General features: G+C 40.0%; 1 protein-coding gene across 21 annotated transcripts in view; it reads left to right on the top strand.

Annotated features, from left to right (window-relative positions):
• The window catches only part of PGCKA1 (PDCD10 and GCKIII kinases associated 1), a 52811-nt gene extending 42348 nt beyond the window's left edge, over positions 1–10463 (top strand). For 19 of the 21 annotated variants that reach the window (XM_075091705.1, XM_075091704.1, XM_075091701.1 and 16 more), the window contains 2 exons: positions 6661–6708; positions 7798–10463. In XM_075091705.1, the coding sequence (XP_074947806.1) occupies positions 6677–6708; positions 7798–8749 (984 nt within the window). In that variant the 5' untranslated portion in view covers positions 6661–6676 and the 3' untranslated portion in view covers positions 8750–10463. The remainder of the gene's footprint in view (positions 1–6660; positions 6709–7797) is intronic. The other 2 variants (XM_075091698.1, XM_075091700.1) reach the window with 1 other exon arrangement.
• The last annotated feature ends 8784 nt before the right edge of the window (positions 10464–19247 follow it).

The following is a 19247-nucleotide window of genomic DNA, read 5'->3' as shown; positions in this document are numbered from 1 at the left end:
CACACACACACCCCCCTTTGAAGGTCCTCTGGCCTCAGAATAGTGACTAAGGTCAGAAAAAAAAAAAAAAAAACAAAACAAAAAACAGGATTTGAAAAGTTCTCTGTATTTTAAGCAAAGTGAAAAAGTTCTTACAGATTATACTCACCCAGAAGTAGTGATGAGCCTGCACAGTGCATGGCTAGTGATATTATATCCCTGCTCTTTCCTCCTTTACCACCTTTTCCCCGTTATCCTCTCTCCCTCTACCACAAGCTGATGTTTTTTCTACTGTATGTTTACTAGTTCTCTGAATTTCTAAACATAGTTGTTCTCAGATCTACCATTTATCCCACAGTCTTTCTGTGCTTCTTTTATATTATCTGTCATCCACATAAATTGTTCCTCTGCTTCTACCCCTCAGTAACACTGTACTTTCCTCCTCCAACCTAGACACACCTGACCCATTCTCAGACCTTGGCACATGCTGAGGGCAGCCTCTGAAATCTTCCAAGGTGTGAATGCCTACTCAGCACAGAAGGCAAACTGCACCTCCCACTAGGAGAAGCTTGCCAAGTGCCAGAGCTCTCTAAGGTTATTCCCACTCCACATTCTTTATATTCCCTCTGTACATATTTCTCTGCAGATGCTTTCTCTTTCCACATTAGCTTCTGTGACTGTATCTCCTAGCTGGTTAGCATTTGGCATCTATACGAGACTTCACTAGTAAAAAGACCCCACTAAGTAAACTGCGTATTAGTAGTGAGGCAGCCAGGTTTATTTTTGATGACTGAGAGTTTGTGACCTTTGCAAAGAGACTGGTAGGCTCAGGCCAGTACCCTGAGAATGGGCAGGTTTCACTGAGGAATGCAAAGGACAGAAGGGAAGATGGTGAAGATACTGGCAGGGTCTAGTCTGAAAGGTGCCTCTACTGGAAAAAGTGAGCAGAGAGAGGTGTCCCAGGCCCTGGAAGATGCATCATGCAGGCTCAGCAGCCCAGATAACACACACACACAGAGGAAGAAAACTCCTTATTTTCTAATGTAGAGTGGGAAAGGATGGAGGAGAGATGAAAGCCAAAGAAATAAAAGCTTAAAGCACTAGGGGGTATGCATGTGGAAAACCCAAACAAACAAAAAACCCAACTGGCTTATAAAAATAACGACCCAGATCAAAAGCCACCAAGTCAGAGCTTATCAATTTGAGACCTACTAGGAAAGCTGTTTTCGTATGCTCTCCCCTCACCTTTCTGCCTCTGCTTCTGGAAAGGTTAAAAAAAAAAAAAAACAAAACAAACAATCAAGACAGAAGAAAAATCACACTATGAATAAAAATGAGATTGGCCTTTTTCTGTTTCTATGTAAACTTCCAAAAATATCAAGAAAAGTTGTCAAACCATTTTAATTTCTCCAAAATGTCATGAAAAGGGAAGGACAAACCATTACTTTCATTTGCCATTTGTTTATTCATAATACAGCTACAGTTTAAACAGACAATAGAAGCTATGTTATTACATAATTTACAATCAGATATGTAGTGTTTCTCAAATCTGATAAAGCAGAGTTCTCTTAAAGCACACTGGCTTGTAATACATTTTTGGAATCAGACACTATTTTGTTATCCTCAGCAAGGTCTCACGCTTTAAGGAAAGCCCCATTTCATTCTCTTAGCAGGTGCCACTAGTCTCCACTTCTTCAGCATTTGTTTTACCATAGGATTGGTCTTTTGCTCTCCTCAAATTAAGTCTAATTACTACTTCCTTAATAACCATAGTAGGATTTTTCCCCAACTGGTTTTAAAATAGTTGCTCTTCCTTTCCTTTAAAGGAAGAAAGTCACTCTTTCATGACATCAGGTCTTCCTGGTCTCTCTGTGACATTCATTTAATACATTGCAAGGACATCATATCTAGACTATATTTTGCATGGTCAACTAAATGTCTGCTGGGGTGGCTGGAGGAAACACACACAGGGCTGGGCCTCTTCCAACTTCTTCACTGAAAAGTATCATAACTTTAACTGAAGCAAGCACTGGCACTGAATATGCAAACCACAAGACTATCCTACTCTCTCATTCTGCAAGAATCTGATTATTTTGTAGAAACTGCTGCAAGCTCAACCTCAGAGACACACTTTAGAAGATGCACAGAATGGAATCATAGAATCATTTAGGTTGGAAGAGACCTTTACAATCACTGAGTCCAACTTTAAGCATAACTCTGCCAAGTCCACCACTAAACCATGTCCATAAGCAACACATCTACACCTCTTATAAATACCTCCAGGGATGGTGACTCAGACACTTCCCCAGGCAGCCTGTTCCAACACGTAACAACCCTTTCGGAAAGAAATTTTCCAAATATCCAATCTAAACCGCCCCTGGCACAACCTGAGGCCATTTCCTCTTGTCCTATCACTAGTTACTAGGGAGAAGAGACCGACCCCCACATCGCTACAACCTCCTTTCAGGTAATTGTTGAGAGAGATAAGGTCTCCCCTCAGCCTCCCTTTCTCCAGGCTAAACCACCCCAGTTCCCTCAGCTGCTCCTCATCAGACTTGTTCTCCAGAGCCTTCACCAGCTTCATTGCCCTTCTCTGGACACACTCCAGAACTTCAATGTCTTTCTTATAGTGAGGGGCCCAAAACTGAACACAGTATTCAAGGTGCGGCCTCACCAGTGCAAAGTACCAGGGCACGATCACTTCTCTAATCTTGCTGGCCACATGATTCATCAGCTACTCAAAGCTGGAATATTGAAAGTTCAAAATTAAGCAGAGTAAAAAATTTAATTCTAGGCCTTCCTCCTTCCTCTCACCTGAACAGCTCTATCTCCCTCCTGTAAATGCTCCAAGTGTTCCAGTGCATGTTTAAAAAAAGTCTGTACTTAACATTTTAGTAGAGTTTTAACGGGAGATGTTGTGTTATTGTTCAGGATTAAGGGACTGCATAATAACCAGAGACAGAAATTTACAGGCCTTCAGGAATTTCATGATTGAGAAACAGTGATGTCTAGGATTAATGGCAATTTGATCTGAGTTCTGAGGATCTAAATGTTAAGGCCAAGCATCTTACTGCTGCTTTAGAGAGGTAGTATTTTTGCGGGGGCGGGGAGAACTGGCCTTGAAAGTGTTCTGCAAGGGAACATTCCACACCACATCATGCGCATCTGAAATTATCCAAACAATTTAGCAGCACAGAATATTTAACAGAAGAAACTTCTGAAAAGGCAAAAAAGTTTGACCATAAAAAGAGGCAATGTTTCTAAACTCAGTATCAGAGAACATATCGTTATCTATTGCTTGAGCTCTCTAACCCTTTTTTGTTGCAAGTCTGTGACTTGTACTTGATTTAAACTGCTCCAGACAGGGGCTTATTTAACTACTTATCTGTTAATGGAACTACGAACATCACACCATACACAAGTCTTTAAAGCAAGGTACCTAAAACAAGATAAGTAGGATTAAAGCATGCCTTTTCATGCTACAAAGCAATTTTTTCCCCACACTTATTTGCCAACTTGACTTGAAAGCTTATTATGAATACAGAAGATGACAGCAAGGGGAAAAAAAAAAACACAATAGTGTTCAGACAGTGACATTGTAAAACCATGTTCCTATTTCAGGGATGTGAAATAATTTATAAGATAATACAACAAAGTATTTTCCATATGTAAGTTTATTAATGCCAGAGGACTGATCCAGTTGTAACTAATCAGCAGAAAAGCTTAACACAGTAGCTGCAGAGATAATTCAAACAGTAACTGTAATTAAAAAAAAAAACCAACCAGGAAAGTGCTTCCTATGAAAACAACAACAGTAATTTCCATTTATAATTGTCTTCTATGATGATTACAAGCATCTTTACAACAGAATAAAGGACAGCAATTAGCACTTTCCAATGGCTAAAACCTTTAAGCAAGATTTTGAGATTTAAAAATCACAAAAAGTTAAAAGTACAAGCAGTGAGTAGGAAATTTGTCAGATAAAAGTTTAAACAGAAGCAGCCTGACCTGAAGTGCCCACACCCAACTAGAAGCAATATATGTTCTCAGAACTGGTCTGCATACAACCAGGACTGGTTTCACCAAACCTACAAACTTTAAAGCCAAGCCAAAGGCTGCGTGGGCATTTCAGTAGGCTCACATGGCAACTGACAGCAATTGAAGTTATCATGATTTAGCAGAGCTGAAATAATATTTGCATACTCTTACCCATAGCAAACATGAGGCATGGTAAGAGTCTGTAGAGAAAGAGGCTTAACATAAGCCAAGTTACATTGCCTTTCCCATGAACAGAGACCACACAGTGACTTATCTAACATATGGTAACCGGCCAACCATTGAGACTTGAAGGTTGGATCTATCAACAGCTGGTCAACTTTATGCAGCTTTTGTTCCTTCAGTTTAGATGCAGGTTTAAGATAAAACTAGAGATGTCAGTCAAACCAAAAAAAGCATCCACACAGGGCTTAGCTCAACTGAATTAGCTTCAAATCAGTCTTAACCTAAAGAAGGGCTATAGCTCATTCAGCTTTTAACACGATCAAAGCAAATTGTATTAAGAATTCCTGTTTGGCTGGAAAAGATGACTACACCAGCCAGCTCGAGTAAGCCCCATATCAAGTCAAAACTGTCCAAACGCCTTTGTACTGCAGAGCAATTGCATATAAGGAGGGTCTGTACACATGACCGCCTCACCAGTTATTGCATCCTCTTCAGATGAAAAACCCTGTCAGAATTCCTGCTATGATGTTGAGGGGTGCGGGACAACGACACGTAGCACAAGATCAGCAGAAATGCAGAAGGAAAAATGCATTTAAGGAATACAGAAGCAGCACCAAGACAAAGGAAGCAAAGCAGCTGGCTCACAAGCCATCCCAACAGGCACTGAGCTACAACAAGCTGGCTGTTAGAAGCCTGATAGAAATTTCTGCTCCACATGCAGACAAAGACAAAAAGCATAGGTAGGAGCAGCTACACCCTAGCTAAAACCAGCTGCTGAATGGCTGTAGGCCCTTCGTGGGTCTAGGAATAAGGGACTTGACATCAGGCATTTTGTTCAGTGCTAACACCAGAGGAAGTCAGATTTTCAAGGGGAAAAGTGAGATGATAAATCCATACTGAGTTTTGTTTGTAATTTCTGCTAGCATAATTACTGGTGTACGGTTCAGGCCATGCCTGGTAAGAACAAATCAATACTACTCTCCCTTGGTGTTTTGTGAATAAATCACTCTAGAAAATACCCTGTCCTTGCATCATCAATTTCTGTTTTATGGGAAGTGAGCTGCTGTCCTTAGGCAGTGGCAAAAGTATGTAAGGTTGTAGAACATCAAGAGAAGAACAAAGAGCCTGAATATGATGGACAAAACATATTAACAACCTGTCCTGACTTGATTAACTTGAAATAAGAAAGCCCCAACCCATAGAGAATAATGTTTTTTTTTTCCTAGGATTTTAGAATGTTCAGATCTCTGCCTTCACTTCAGGTTCAGAACATAAAGGTTCTCAAGGGTCCAAACTAGCAAACTATTTCTTCCCATAATAAAAGACTTTGGCATATGAACCATGTAATAGATAGCTCTTAGCATCATCCTGGGTCAGGCAATGACACACATACACAGAAAGCTTGCAATATGGAGAGGTACCAAAATGCAAACACTCTGCTAGCTCTAGACAAATTCTGAAGAATTTATCATAGTAAAAAGCCAGTGCAACACACTGCATATAATAAAGTGCCAATCCCAGCAATATGTTTTTGTCTAAGAGATAGTCCACAAAAATGTCACCTCAGTGCTCAGTAGCTGTCACAGAGGCAATTGAGTGGGGACAGGAATTAAGAAAGAATAAATCTGTGGTTCCCCACCCCTTAAAGAACTCTGCATTTGTGGTTCCCACACCTCACATAAGAAGGATGTTGAAATGCAAAAGGCATAGAGAACCACCACAAGGACAACCTATAGGCACGAAACCATGTCAGTATGGGTAACATTTAGAAAGATGAGGATTCTTCAGAGTGCATATCAGAACTGAAAGGGCAATACAGGACCCGTACTATAGTGACAATAGGACATGATGCTCACTGCTCTAATAGAAGAACCAGAAGGCATCAAATAATCAAATACTGCTAGTAAGAACCAGATTCAAGTCAAACAAAAGCAGGTGCTTATTCACACAGGCAGGGCTGGGCTGTAAAACTCCCAAGTAAAGGATGCTGTAGATCCTAACAGCTTACTGGAGTTCAGAAAACAATTGGATAAATTCATGGAAGAGAAGTCCATCAATAGCTGCCAAAAAAACCCACAAACCAAACAAAAGAAACCACTCATAAAAACCCCCAACCACCAAACACAAACCCCCAACCCAACAAAAAAAACCCATTACTCTGACTTCACAGTCTCCAAATCAGAAAACTGCTTAGGAAAATAGTCTGGGAGAACACCACTATCTGTTCAAGAACTGTTAAATTCTTCCCCAGATTTTTCCCCAACTAAAGGCCACTGCCAATGGAAGACAGCAACCTAGAAAGATCTTAAACTGTACTGCATCCGCTCTTGCATAGGCATCTTTTTAGCTAATAAAACCCTTCTAAACATGAGCATCATTTTCAATGTAATTGCCCATATATTAATTTCATAATGCTTTACTCACTTTCCCCTCTCCCTTGCCTTCCTTCTCTCTTTTCAGATTAAAGAAAATCCAGATGGGGTGCAGGTGCTGCAAAATGATACAAAGGTACATCAGACCAAGAGTTGCTTAGACTGAATAAAAGAAATGCATTAAAACACATGACTGTGCTCCCTGACACCTATTGCTTAAATTAAGCCTATTTACAAGGTTGGAGTTTTCCCAAAGTTTACAATGTCTTTAAAGTCACGCCAGAGCACAGGCATACTGATTTCCTGTGAAAGTCCTTTTGATTTACTGTAATTGAAGCCCATTTCTATAATTCCTAACCCACAGAAAAGTTGTGTGGCACTGAAAAACCATCTTTAGCAAAGCTTCTTCTCATTTAGGTGGCATGACTTTCTCTCCATTCAGTAGAATGAGGAGCAAAGACTTCAAATCCTCTCTCTCTCTCTCTCCCCTAAGCAATGAAAGTGAACTACAGGTCCTTGCCTCCATCATCACTTTTAAATGTAGTTAGTTGTGGGAACAATTTCCACATTAGAAGTCTCCCTGGAGAGGGAGACTAGCTGGTTTTAGAAAGACAGCACTTCAGCCCCACTTGATGGTTACTCCTACCCTTAGCCACATCTCCAGAACAGGTAAGGAAGTGGGAAAAGTGGTGCTATAAGAGAAAGAAGGGAGGTAGTGAGAAGAGAGGCTCTGGAAGAAATAAGTCAAGGAAAAGTTGGGAGCAAGAGAAAAGAAATTAAGAAAGGAAAAAGGGGACAAAAATAAAGAGAGAGACAAAAAGACTTGAAAGGAAGAACACCAGGGAAAAAAAAAAAAGGAGACATTTTAGCAACTACATAAGGATATTAATTAATGTGGTGACTACTCATTGGCTAACCTACTCCCCAGAAGGAAAAAAAAAAAAGGCTGGGAACATGCAACAACCAGCACAAGGTTCTCTGACATCCTCCTTATGCTCCTGGTGAATCTCACTACAGGGGTTAGTTACGGTCAGTCCCAAGGGACAGCAGCCTACAGCACAGTTCAGCATTCCTTTCAGTTGAGCTCATTCTCAGGACCCCAGGTAAAGCTTAGTCACACCAGTTCCTCAAGATCTCCAGCTTAAAAATTAAACTTAACCCTTTTTCTAGTTATATTGATTAACAGCATAATTAACATTTCCTCTACAAATTTTCCTTTCTCCAGCTATATTTTTGATTCAGAAGAAGTACAATCTGGATGCATTCATGAAGTAAACAGCTACCAACACAATGAGCAAGGAAGCTATCAATCCAAATTCAAAGAGAACAGTGAAATTCAAGAACACATAAATGAACTCCAGAAGGATGAGCTAAACAGAACAGAAAATAAACCCCAGGTAAATAGTACAAAAGAAACTCTCTGGAACCACAGAGGCCATGATTTTCAAGATGATAGCCTTGTGACGCGTGTTGCAAAGCTTGATGTTGCAGTCAATGGTGGTAACTCCTGCACTGGAGTGCACCCCATGCTCAGTCCCAACACAAACCCAGGGAAAGAAGCCAGTGAACAGGGACCCTCCAGCCAGTCAGTGGAGTCTCCTTCAGCCAGCAACAGAGACTTTTATACCAAATTATATGGGTCTGGACAGGACCTTGACCTGGAGGCAGGCAGGCAGAGGAAGGCAGCCTGCAAAAAGCCAAACAATATTCAAGATGAGACTTCCCAGTCTGGAGATGATAGCATCTTTCTCAAAGGAGGTGCAATACTGGAGACACAAAACAATGCCATACAACTACCAGATATTGATTATCCTCAAAATGGCGATGAGACCAGGAATTATGTGGAAAAAGATAGCTCTTCAGTCAACTGTGCACATCCAGACCAAGACACCCGGCCTTCAGCAACACAGGACCAGGACTTTTGTGTAACCCCACCTTCATCTATCAAGGAGAGCAGTATTGAACCTTTTAAACCTGACTCTGCAAGTTTGAGTGAGAGCACTCCTGGTGTTATTGCTGCCATGGCTGTTACCAAAGTAGCACAGGCACCCACACGCCCTGACCACACAGGCATCAAGGGAGAAATTGAGGAGGAAGATGCAGAAGTAGCAGCAGCTCTGGCTGCACTGGATGCTGCAACTGCAGGGGAAGACCTGGAAGATGAAGACGAGTACTAGATGAAGGTTTCTTTTTAATACACTGGGTAAGATCCAGATTTTATTTCTGGATCTATATGAACACATGCACAGCATATGTGGACAGCTGTTATAAACAGCATATATAAAAGGAGCTGGGACTAAAACTATGTCCATTCAGGTGTTTTATACAGCCTTTTAGTTTCTACTGCCCAATGTACAGAAGTGCCCCTTAGTTAATGGTAATACTAACACTCTTCTCTGGGCCAACCAGAAAGACAAAGCATCATTTCTGCCACATAGGATATTCTGCTGTATACCCACCTCACCTGGGCTCATGCAAACATTTCCTTTGGTTTTGACCTTCAAGAGGGTCTGCACACACTGCATGTTCCAGGTTCAGATCACTTCCATTATTTAAAACAGAACTATAGAAGCCATAGAGTTTAAAACCACAGATTTTCATCATGTTAGGACAAAAAAATAAAACCGACCCAAAGTTCTATGATCTAATGAAGTATGAAATAGGGAAGACAGCTTGGCTTGCACTTCACTGCAGTTATGGTTCAATTGCTGCTTAAACTTAAGTATGTGCATGTGCAGCTGACCTCACCTCTTCCCTTACACCTCCCCTGGACTTTGTTTGATACCCCAAGTGACCTACTTCAGTTCATTTAAACAGCAGAAGCCTAGCCAAATCTAAGAGTGGGTAACTTTCTGTTGGTTTAATCAGCTGAAGTAGCTCATAGGAGAACTGCACACACATTATCAGAGGTGCTAGAAAGGGATCAAAACTCAGTCCTACCAGTTAGGATGGATTAAAACTGTTGTAAAACTACAGCCTGAGACCTCTCAACTCTGCTGAATTTTCCAGGCACACATCACTTGCCTTAACAATACAGTTTGCAAACAGGTTTTGTCTCAAACTTCCCCAGCAGGATGTGTTTTGTTTATATAAAAAACAGCAAGAGCCAGTGCAGACCCATCCCTGCCTCTGCTGCAGTCCTTAAACTTACAGCAGGAAAGGGATTGAGCTTCCAAGTTGAATTAAGCATAAGATCTGAAAATATCAGAGCTGTATTCCTGGAGTGTTTACCCTTTCTCTCATCTTCAGACTAGTACGTTAACCGTTCTTGCAGGAAGCAAAGGAGATGGACCAACTTGGTGCTGCCATTTCATCAAAAGTGGAATCTTAATGGTTGAAACAGAAAGTGCTTGACATTTATACTGACATTTTGTGGTTTCTGAGTCTGTTATAAACTCTTAATAAATTTTTTAATCCTATGAAAGATCATCTGGTGGCTTTTGTGCTTTATGCATATTCTGATTGTATAACAGGTATATAAAAGTACTACAAGATATATCCTTCGTTAGATGTATGAAAACCACCAACTATGTATTTGCCAACAGTATACGCTGAACCCTAGTCTAACCATTAACACACAAAAGGATCAGAATATTAGGAGGTGGGGTTTAAGTAACGGGTAGATATTTAAGTTATTTCTGTTTAAATGCAGATTCCCTCTTTTCCCCCAAATACTGTAAGCCCAAATCAAGATTTCAATTTCTCAAAACATTAATGATATCCCTAGGAGCAATTAAAAAAAAAAACCCCAAACCTGAAGTGCCAGCTTCAAGAGAACTATATTCAGCTACAGATGAAAGTCACCACATCGTATATGTAAAATAAAAAAAGCTTTTTATGTTTTTAAAGTATCGTTGAACTCTTGATTTCTCTACCACTTTTGTACTTTAATAGCCCCTTCTAAGCATTTTCGTAAGTGCATACAAGTTTTATGTGCACATTTGTGCAAGACTACTTGCACATTGCATATTACTAGTTATGGTTATGACAGGACATAGCATATGTCTGCTTTTATATTCTGAGGGTCCTGAGGGCATCACCAGGCCTGATGGGCCCTGCCCACACCCTGGGGCTCCCCTCAGGGCCATCAGACCCTTCCCAAGCTCCCCACATCCCTGCCTGGCCACAGGCCTCACTGAGCTGGGCTTACCTGCAGGCCGACCACCTGGCTGAGCCTCGGCCCGGCCCTGGGAGGTACCCGATGCCCTGAGCTGGGGCAGCCCTGGTGCCCCCCACCCAGCCCCGCTCCCTGGCTGGGGTGGTGGGACAGGCCCTGCCTGCCAGGCCCAGGCCTGCCGGCCCCAGGGGAGCCTCCACCCTTTCCCACGTCCCAGACCCAGGGAGCCACCAGCCCCTGCTGCACCATGACACTGACCATGAAAAAGGATTTAAGTAAAGAAAGTTAAAGAAAGAAATGCAACAAATACCCCAGGAAATCTATCCGATTTTTCAATATTCACTTGATCAGATTTTTCTAACCTGAACTCCGACCTGAACTTTAAGTGCAAATCACAGCAAGTTTTCGTCTGCTCCCCAAGAATTAAAATGCACTAGAGGAAAGCAGCTGCTCAACCCCAACCAGTGCCCTGCACACTCTAAACCAGGCATCCCTTCTAGAGGCAACTGCCTGCAATCGTGGGCCACCGGCCTTAAACCCTCTGCAAAAGATCAGCTGGGCCACAAACATGGCATTTCTTGTAGCCCAAGTTTTCATTATCTTAAATATAAGAAAGGCAAAGCCAGTGTAAAGCAAGCACGTTCACTGCATCAGAAATAACTGGTCAATACTTTTCTTAAAAACAAAAACAAAAACCAACCAAACAAAAAAAAAACCACGAAAAACAAACACATACAAAACAAAAAGAAGTCAGGCACATGCATACCTCAAATCTGCAGGATATGGAAAGCTTCCATAAAATAAACCTATGAGGTATCGCCAGCATTCAGACTTCTCTTATCTGCTATGTGCTCTGTGCAGGATTTTTTGGGTTTTGGGTTTTTTAAATATATAGATGGTTTTTATATTTATATATGTGTTTATTTCCCTTCAGCTCTACCATGTCACCAGAATGTCAAGAATTCTTAACCATTTCTTAGACTGCAATACACTTTTCACAATGAATGTACAAGATAATAAATTTTCAGATATAATTTGTAAATATCACAATTTTCTCCATAAAAATCAACTTTTAAATAATTATGTGAGAACCAAATCTTATTCAGTTCGCTCAGATGTTGACGCAAAGAAACACAAACAATGCCAGTTTGAACAATCCATTTTGCCCAGACAATTGTGAGAGTAAAATTTAACATCTTGGGAAACAGACAAAGTCACAGGAAAAAAAAAAGTTACTGGATTCAAGAGAAACTGTGTATTTTAAGACTTCTCTCAAATACTACACATCTTTTAAGACACCTCTTCCTCTTTACCCCAAACACCATAAATTTCAGATACCAATCAATTAAGTTTGCTATATTCACACAACTCAGTTAATGAAGTAGAGCTTAAATGGTTCAGTTTTCCTTTGATACTAAAGGAATTAATGGAGTAGCTGGTTGGCCAGTATCTATTTTTAATGTTTCTACATTTGATGTAATTCTATATAAGTGAGTGTGAAGACATATGTAGCAATAAAGAACAGCATCAGGATGGGAAACTATTGTAACAGCTTGTATTTCTATGAGCAATTTTGCATCTTGGAAGCTCATGTTTAACTTGTTATTCTTTAAAGCTATTAACAAAGCTTAAAGGGAAACTGTAATCCTTCTGTATATATGCAAGAGACACTGAGGAAGAGCAAGCTTAGTACCTTATCATTTAGCAGTGGGTCACCACTAGATTATGAAAAAATTCAGATCACCGTAGAGGTTCCAGATATGACAACAGCAGTGGAAGACAGCCCAGTCCACCCAACTCACAGAAGTTAATTATTTCCTAGAGAAAACACTATGGGAGAAGTTTGTTTACAGAGCAACAGAAGAACCCGAAATCTGATCCTGCAGAAGCCTTTAATTCAGCAAACAAAGCCCTAACAAGAAAGCAGGAACCTGGAAATAGATAAATTCCACTCAGACTTCTTTTCTTCTTTTAAAGAACAAAGGCAATTGGCTGGGCAAGTGTTGCTATGGAGACCTCCCATCTAAAAAATAAAATCCAGAAATAGAAAGTCTATTATTTCCTAAAAGATACTTCAGACTTGATTGCTTTAAAGTAATCTAAAAATACCATTTTTATCATCATTTAAATCATGAAACAAGAAACAGACTTAAAAAAAATGAATCTTGAACTTATGTTGCATTTGTAATTTCAATTTCCTAAACGTGACTTGATTTTCCAAAAGATTAATTCTTGCCGATGTAACACATTTTGCTAAATGAGGACAGAATATCTCAAATTTTATTAAGGCCCATATATATGGTATTTCACACATTTATTCCAATGCCTGTATTAGTACATTTTAATTACACTGAAACAATGAAGATTAGTAAATTATTTATCTTGACTTGCAATCTCTCTCCTTGCATGTAGATGGAAACTGGAATCTAAGTTGTGCAAGCATCACTTAAATTTACTTTCTCATGTATTCAGCATGTTTATCAGTCTTTCCACATTAAGAACTAATTTACTTTTAAAAGGAAGTTAAATCAACATAATTATTTCAGACACTGTGTCCTTCCAGCCATACAATGTTTAAGAGTAATCATTAGAATCGGATTAAGACCTTTTCACTGGTTTTTCCAACATGTACTGCCCGTAGCAGAGACAGTTGTTCTTACCATCATGAAATCAAAACAGAAATTCCTCAACTACTGTCCAGGCCAGGCTTTCCAAGTTTCATGCATTCAAATACAGAGCTAGAGACCTCAGCCTCAGGACTACCTTCTCCATTAACAATTTCACTTGGCATCTCAGGGAAGCTTGTTTTTAACCTTACCTTCATTTTGAATGCTCACAATCATTTTCTAAACTTCAGATCAGGCCATCCTTGAACTGAACCAGTTGGATTAACAGAGAACAGGAAACATAGCCTGCACCTACAAACAATACTAGTACAGACTGACCATTTCTGCAAACCCTATCCCACCTGCTTTGGGACTTTTTCCATTTCAAACAATGAGCTGTTGAAATTTTGGAAGAAGCTAAATGTGCATCCTGGATTCTATGAGAGACTGAAATACATTATAGAAATATTATGGCTTAACATAAGCAGTCACAACTTTTTAAAATTTTTACTGTTAAATACAATTTTAATTTTGATAACATTGTTTAGTCCAACTTCACAATACAACTTTATTAAACAGACTTACTCCCCCACTCCCCACCTCTTCCTCCTTTAGTCAGAGGAAAGCAGTACTACTCCCTTGTTCAATTTAATTCAGAGAATTGGCTTCTCTCAGTGAAGCAGGAAGGATAATGGCTGTCTTGATTTTGTTTTTAATCTGATTGCTGAAGTACAGATCCCAAGCAGTCATCTCACAACCATCATGAACAAAACTATGGAAGTTACACCATTCCCCGCTCTGAATCTTGTTCGAAATTATTATAGATTAAACAGGACTTAACAGGTTTTTGCTGTACTTCATAATTCAATTACTGTATACTACCAACTGAAAAACGTTTTTTCTGTTTTGTTTCAGAATAAAATAAGTCTTTCAGGAAATACAGCATCTCAACACTATGTCAGGTTGCAGATGACTTAAATACTGAACCGACCCCACAATACAACCATGTCACATGGAGACTGCAGTTTAATTTGCTCATTGAGCTCCCTTCTATGTTCTGAGCCAGAGAGTAGCCTGATTTTTATGAGGGTACAGAAGCAGAAAGGAGCAAGCCGACACCCTCTGCTACTCACCTGAACCTCAGGCACAGCCAGGTTTTCAATAACCTGATCACACATGCTATGCCTTGCTCTTAACATGTGGAGGTGTACCAAGTTATAGCTAATAACCTAGCTAGACTTACCCAAAAGGAAAAGATGGTAAGTGACAAAGACAAGATGACTACAAAGCAAAATGAATGTATGAATGAACTGGTTAAGTATTTGAGGACAAACTGTAGGCATCCGGCCAAGAATGAATAAGCTAAGTTGTTTTCATCTCATGTCTAAAGGTTGATACCTAAATACAGTTTTACTTTCCTTTATTTCTCATTTGAGAACCTCTTCCAGAAGCAAGATGATACCAAATGAACTTCGGGACTTTCCTCAGGCTACTTCTTTCACAAAATCTTCAGGAAACAAAAAATCCATGCAAATTTCCATATTTCCAATACAAGATTATTATATGAAGAGACTTTGCTGTGGCCAAAAGTGGTATGAGTTTCTCCACAATCCATCTCCAGAACTGAGGAAATATTACAGATTTTTAACATCACAAATTTCAGTTTGGTACATAAAAGTGACACAGGGGTTAATCTAACAAACATACGGCATACTTTGCCAGAACAATGTCATTGTCTGATTCTGGTTATTGTTAATTTTTAATGATTAATCTCCTGTTTATGCAGACTTGCATACAAAACTCATTCAGTTAGCATCTGCAAAGAACTGTACTAAAGATCCAACATTAATCAAAATCAAGACAAATTATCAAAAGCCCTACAAAGTAATACACATATTCCACCCTGCCCGGCAATTACTTTTCCAGAGTCATGCATAAGCATTAATCAGCAGCTGATACACACCGCTATTGTTTTGACATACGCCACACAGATCCTGTCCTTCCTCATTGCTTTGATTAAAAGTTCAGCTTAGGGACAAACATACGGCATTCCTTCTAATAACTGCAGCAGCTACTTCCAGGTCACCCTCTTTGTGCCCACCTCGCCCTTTCCTTTCCCGGGGCACAACAGACCGGGACACTCACTCCCAAGGCAGCAAGATGCTATTGCTGAGAAACACTGAGGCACTTCAGATCTCCGATTAAACTAGGGCTTTTTAATTTAATTTTTTTTTTTAGTTTTTTAAAAACTGATACATTCCAAAAGGTTTTTGAATTATCAATAAAAGCTTCAATAGCTCCCTCTGCTGCCAGTAAATACATATTTCAGCTGCTCTACGCAAAACCTGCTCGCAGCTGACAGAAAACATCACATTCCTGTCTCTGTCTTTGCACGTGTATATATGGGTAAACACATACAGGTATGAGGAATCCTCGAAAAATAAGACTGGGGAAATATTATGGGTATTTGAATTTAACACTCTCCTAAGACTGCTGCTTTTAAAGGATAATTATTTTGACTGTAAATCAAGATACTGAAGACCAGCAGTTAAATACTATTTTCCTACAATACTTTAAAAACACTATCTTTTTCAATGCAAAAATCACACTGTATTACCTGGGTATCTAGCCGGATACATACTGACACCCATGGAGCAACAGCCAATTTTTTAGGACAAGAAGAGGCAGGAGTTTGTCTCACACTGCTGCTGCCCTTACTATCACTACTATTTTTCAGTCTTCCTCCCATCTTCTGAAGTCCTTCATACTCCTGTTGCTGCCTCCTCTCCATACCTGCCCCTCTGCCATCACTGCCAGCAAGCATTAGCTAGGTTTTTTAGTTAATTTGGTGTGTTGCTGTTTTGCAACAGCAAAATGGCTGCCTTGCTGCATGCTGACAGCCACGAGAAGTTTACTGAAGCAAATGCTGCCTACTCCCCAAGACCATTTCAAGACCATCAACACAACCTCGCAGTACAAGCACAGGTGCCTCTGGTCTATCACCACTGCACACTGAACGACTCTGCAGTCCAGAAGAAACAGGACTGGGATGACTAACTGAACATAGATGAGGAAATGACAGCTAACAAGGAAAGTGGGGAGGGTAGGGAGAAATCAGAGGGTTTATATATATATAAAAGCGAGCAGTTGTACTGATAGAAAAATACATTTGCCAATACATCCTCTTCTGTGGAAGACAGATATGTTACAGCTACACTTAATGCCATCACATCTCTACAACACTAGAGGTTGCACAGATAAAATTTAAGAGGAGCCATTTCAGTTAAGATGTAATAGGCCTACTCTGCAAAGACTTTACACAGACCAAGACAAAGCAAGCCTGGCTCCATGTCTAGAAAGACAGCCAAGCAGTACCCACATAGCAAGATCTGGACTAATGCCCATCCATATCACAGGTACTTGGTATCTCTTCTTATCTAAACTTACTAGCAAAATATACTACCAACCCACTTATCCCCCCCGGTCACAGATAATTCAGAGGTTACTTACTTCAACAACACAGGCAGCTTTCAGACCTTGTCGGTATGTCTCTTCACAGGCTTCCGCCATCTTCGCGCTTCCAGTGTTACGGGCCTGCCGTCTCTCCTGCCTTCTTTTCTCTGAGAGTTACAGGAACAGACTCCTACTTTCTCAAACTGCTCAACTTCCTTTTCATCATCTTGCCCCAGCCTTACATAGCCTTTTACTAGTTTTGCCTCACCAGACGGTCTTAACCTGCCACGAACGCAGCCGCGGGGCTGGCTGGGTGCCTTGCAGCTCTGTGCAGCAGCAGTTCAAAAACCAGCCAGCCCTGCCACAGGTGGTGCAGAGAGAAGAAATGGTATATCCAGAACAAGAGACACAATCAAATTACAGCAAGAGTAAACAGACCAGCAGCCCCTTAGCACACACTCCTACAACTGGAAAGGGAAAAAAAAAAAAAAAATCAACAAGAATACAGAAAACAAGAAGAGAAATGGAAATTGCATCCAGCATCTGCCAGTACTTTGAGCCTAAGTGCAAATTCCCTCAAACAAAATTCCCACATACAGGACTTCAAAAACACTGAGACAAAAATTGAATCTAAATCCATCATTATCTAGCCAAGTCTTACATGTTGTTCATTAATATTAGATCAAGGCTTGAGCACTCTGTCTTCCTGTTTATTCATTAGCAGTAGTATTACACACTCAGCAGGAAAAAGGAAAAAACAGGCCCAAAGTGCACAGAAACCCTAGTTTAATAGATACAAATTGATTTGCACTGCAAACTATGTCCAGGGCACGGGTGGGAGTGCTCAACATATATTAAGGAAACTTAATTCCTTAAGACAAACAGTCTCATGTTCCAACTCAGTAGATGATTTCAGCATTACCAACCCAGAACAGACTATGTCTCAAAGAGATGAATAATCTCAGAAAAAGGCACTTTTTAACCCACATCATTTTGTGTTAGTATGCAGTAAGTACAAGCTCAATTCCTTTGGTGGGGGGGGCGGAACCAGCACCAAACAACAAGCCCCACAACCCAAACCCAAATAAACTTACCTGACACCCTTTTCCCTGTCTTTTCCTATCATGCTTTTAGTACCCATCTCCCTCCTCCCATATCTTCCAGTTTGGCCCTGCTACCCAGCACCATAGGCCGCCACATCTCTCCAGCAGGCTCAGGAGAGCTCCCCACTCCGAGCTGTGCACACGCACACTTCAGGAATATGGAACCCTGGGTTTGTTTCTAGAGAAAGTGCATAGGTGCAACATCTACCCATAGACTTGAAGTACCTACAAAACCACTTGTGCTTTCACATCATCTTTTTAAACGAAACCAGCTGGCTGAAATAACACTGACTTTACACAACTAATACACAAAACGCTTCTGAGTACAGGGATCATATAAGGTACCAATTTTGGCAAGGTTTCTGTACCTGTGAAAAATAGGGAGACAGTTCACAAAGAAATTGGCAATGAGCTACCAAGTACACCAGGGTATGCCTTTCACCTGAGGTTGTTCATACAGGGATTCAGAAAAGAAATGCTTTAATCCTTGCCATCTTTCAAAAATACGCTGCACATATGCTCTGTGCTCTTTACAAGTAAAATCAGATTTTATTAAAGGTAGAAGTAGCTCCCTCATCTGTGTTGCTACAGCAGCATGAGGTAGGATCCTGAATTTTGGCATAATGCTCTACTAAAAAAAGTGTCTGTATTGAGAAAAAAATAACAGAAGTATTATCCATGTAAAAAAAAATTCCATCTGGAAAAGAATCTTCACATTTCTTTTGAGTACTCTGTCAGGCCAGTTATAATAGAATTTCTCTAACTTTAATATAGCAATCCTCTTGTATTTCAATATATGCACACACTATCTAATAAAAACCGTATACGCAAATTTACAATCTTCTATCCTTAGCTTTTTGGCATCAAAGCTTGTTGATATGGTTATATTTGCATTGAGTTTTAACTTCAGTATAACCTCAAAGCATTAGAAAGTCAAGGAAAAGGAGACAAGGGAAAACATGCTAAGGGAACAAGAAGTAGTGTAATATATTAGTCTCAGATTATTTTGTTATGTAGAAGAAGAAAGGAATAAAAAAAAAAAAATCACTGAAAATGAGAATCAGGAAGTGTGTTCAATTTCCAGAAGCTTCACGACCAGCACTGTCTCAATTATCTTTGAAAATGTTGGCCTTGGAGGGATTTTTTTTTTTTAATTCTGAATATAAACCACAGCTGTATACAAACCTTTAAAATTATAGACCTCAAAACAGACCGTGTATGATACAGCTAGGAACACTGAAATAAAGAACAAAAAACCTGCAAACAGGCTGGCACACTGATAATTCTATCTCAGCTAGCCACAACAACATGCTTTGAGACTCCTTCACACAATTCATACAGGAAAACTCATTTTTAATGCCATTTACAGACCATAGTCATATGTGAGAACATAACA

This window comes from Phalacrocorax aristotelis, chromosome 4 (genome assembly GCF_949628215.1).
Source record: "Phalacrocorax aristotelis chromosome 4, bGulAri2.1, whole genome shotgun sequence".
Lineage (NCBI taxonomy): Eukaryota > Metazoa > Chordata > Aves > Suliformes > Phalacrocoracidae > Phalacrocorax > Phalacrocorax aristotelis.
The sequence above is the reverse complement of the archived record's forward strand: the minus strand, read 5'-3'. Positions and strand labels throughout refer to the sequence as shown.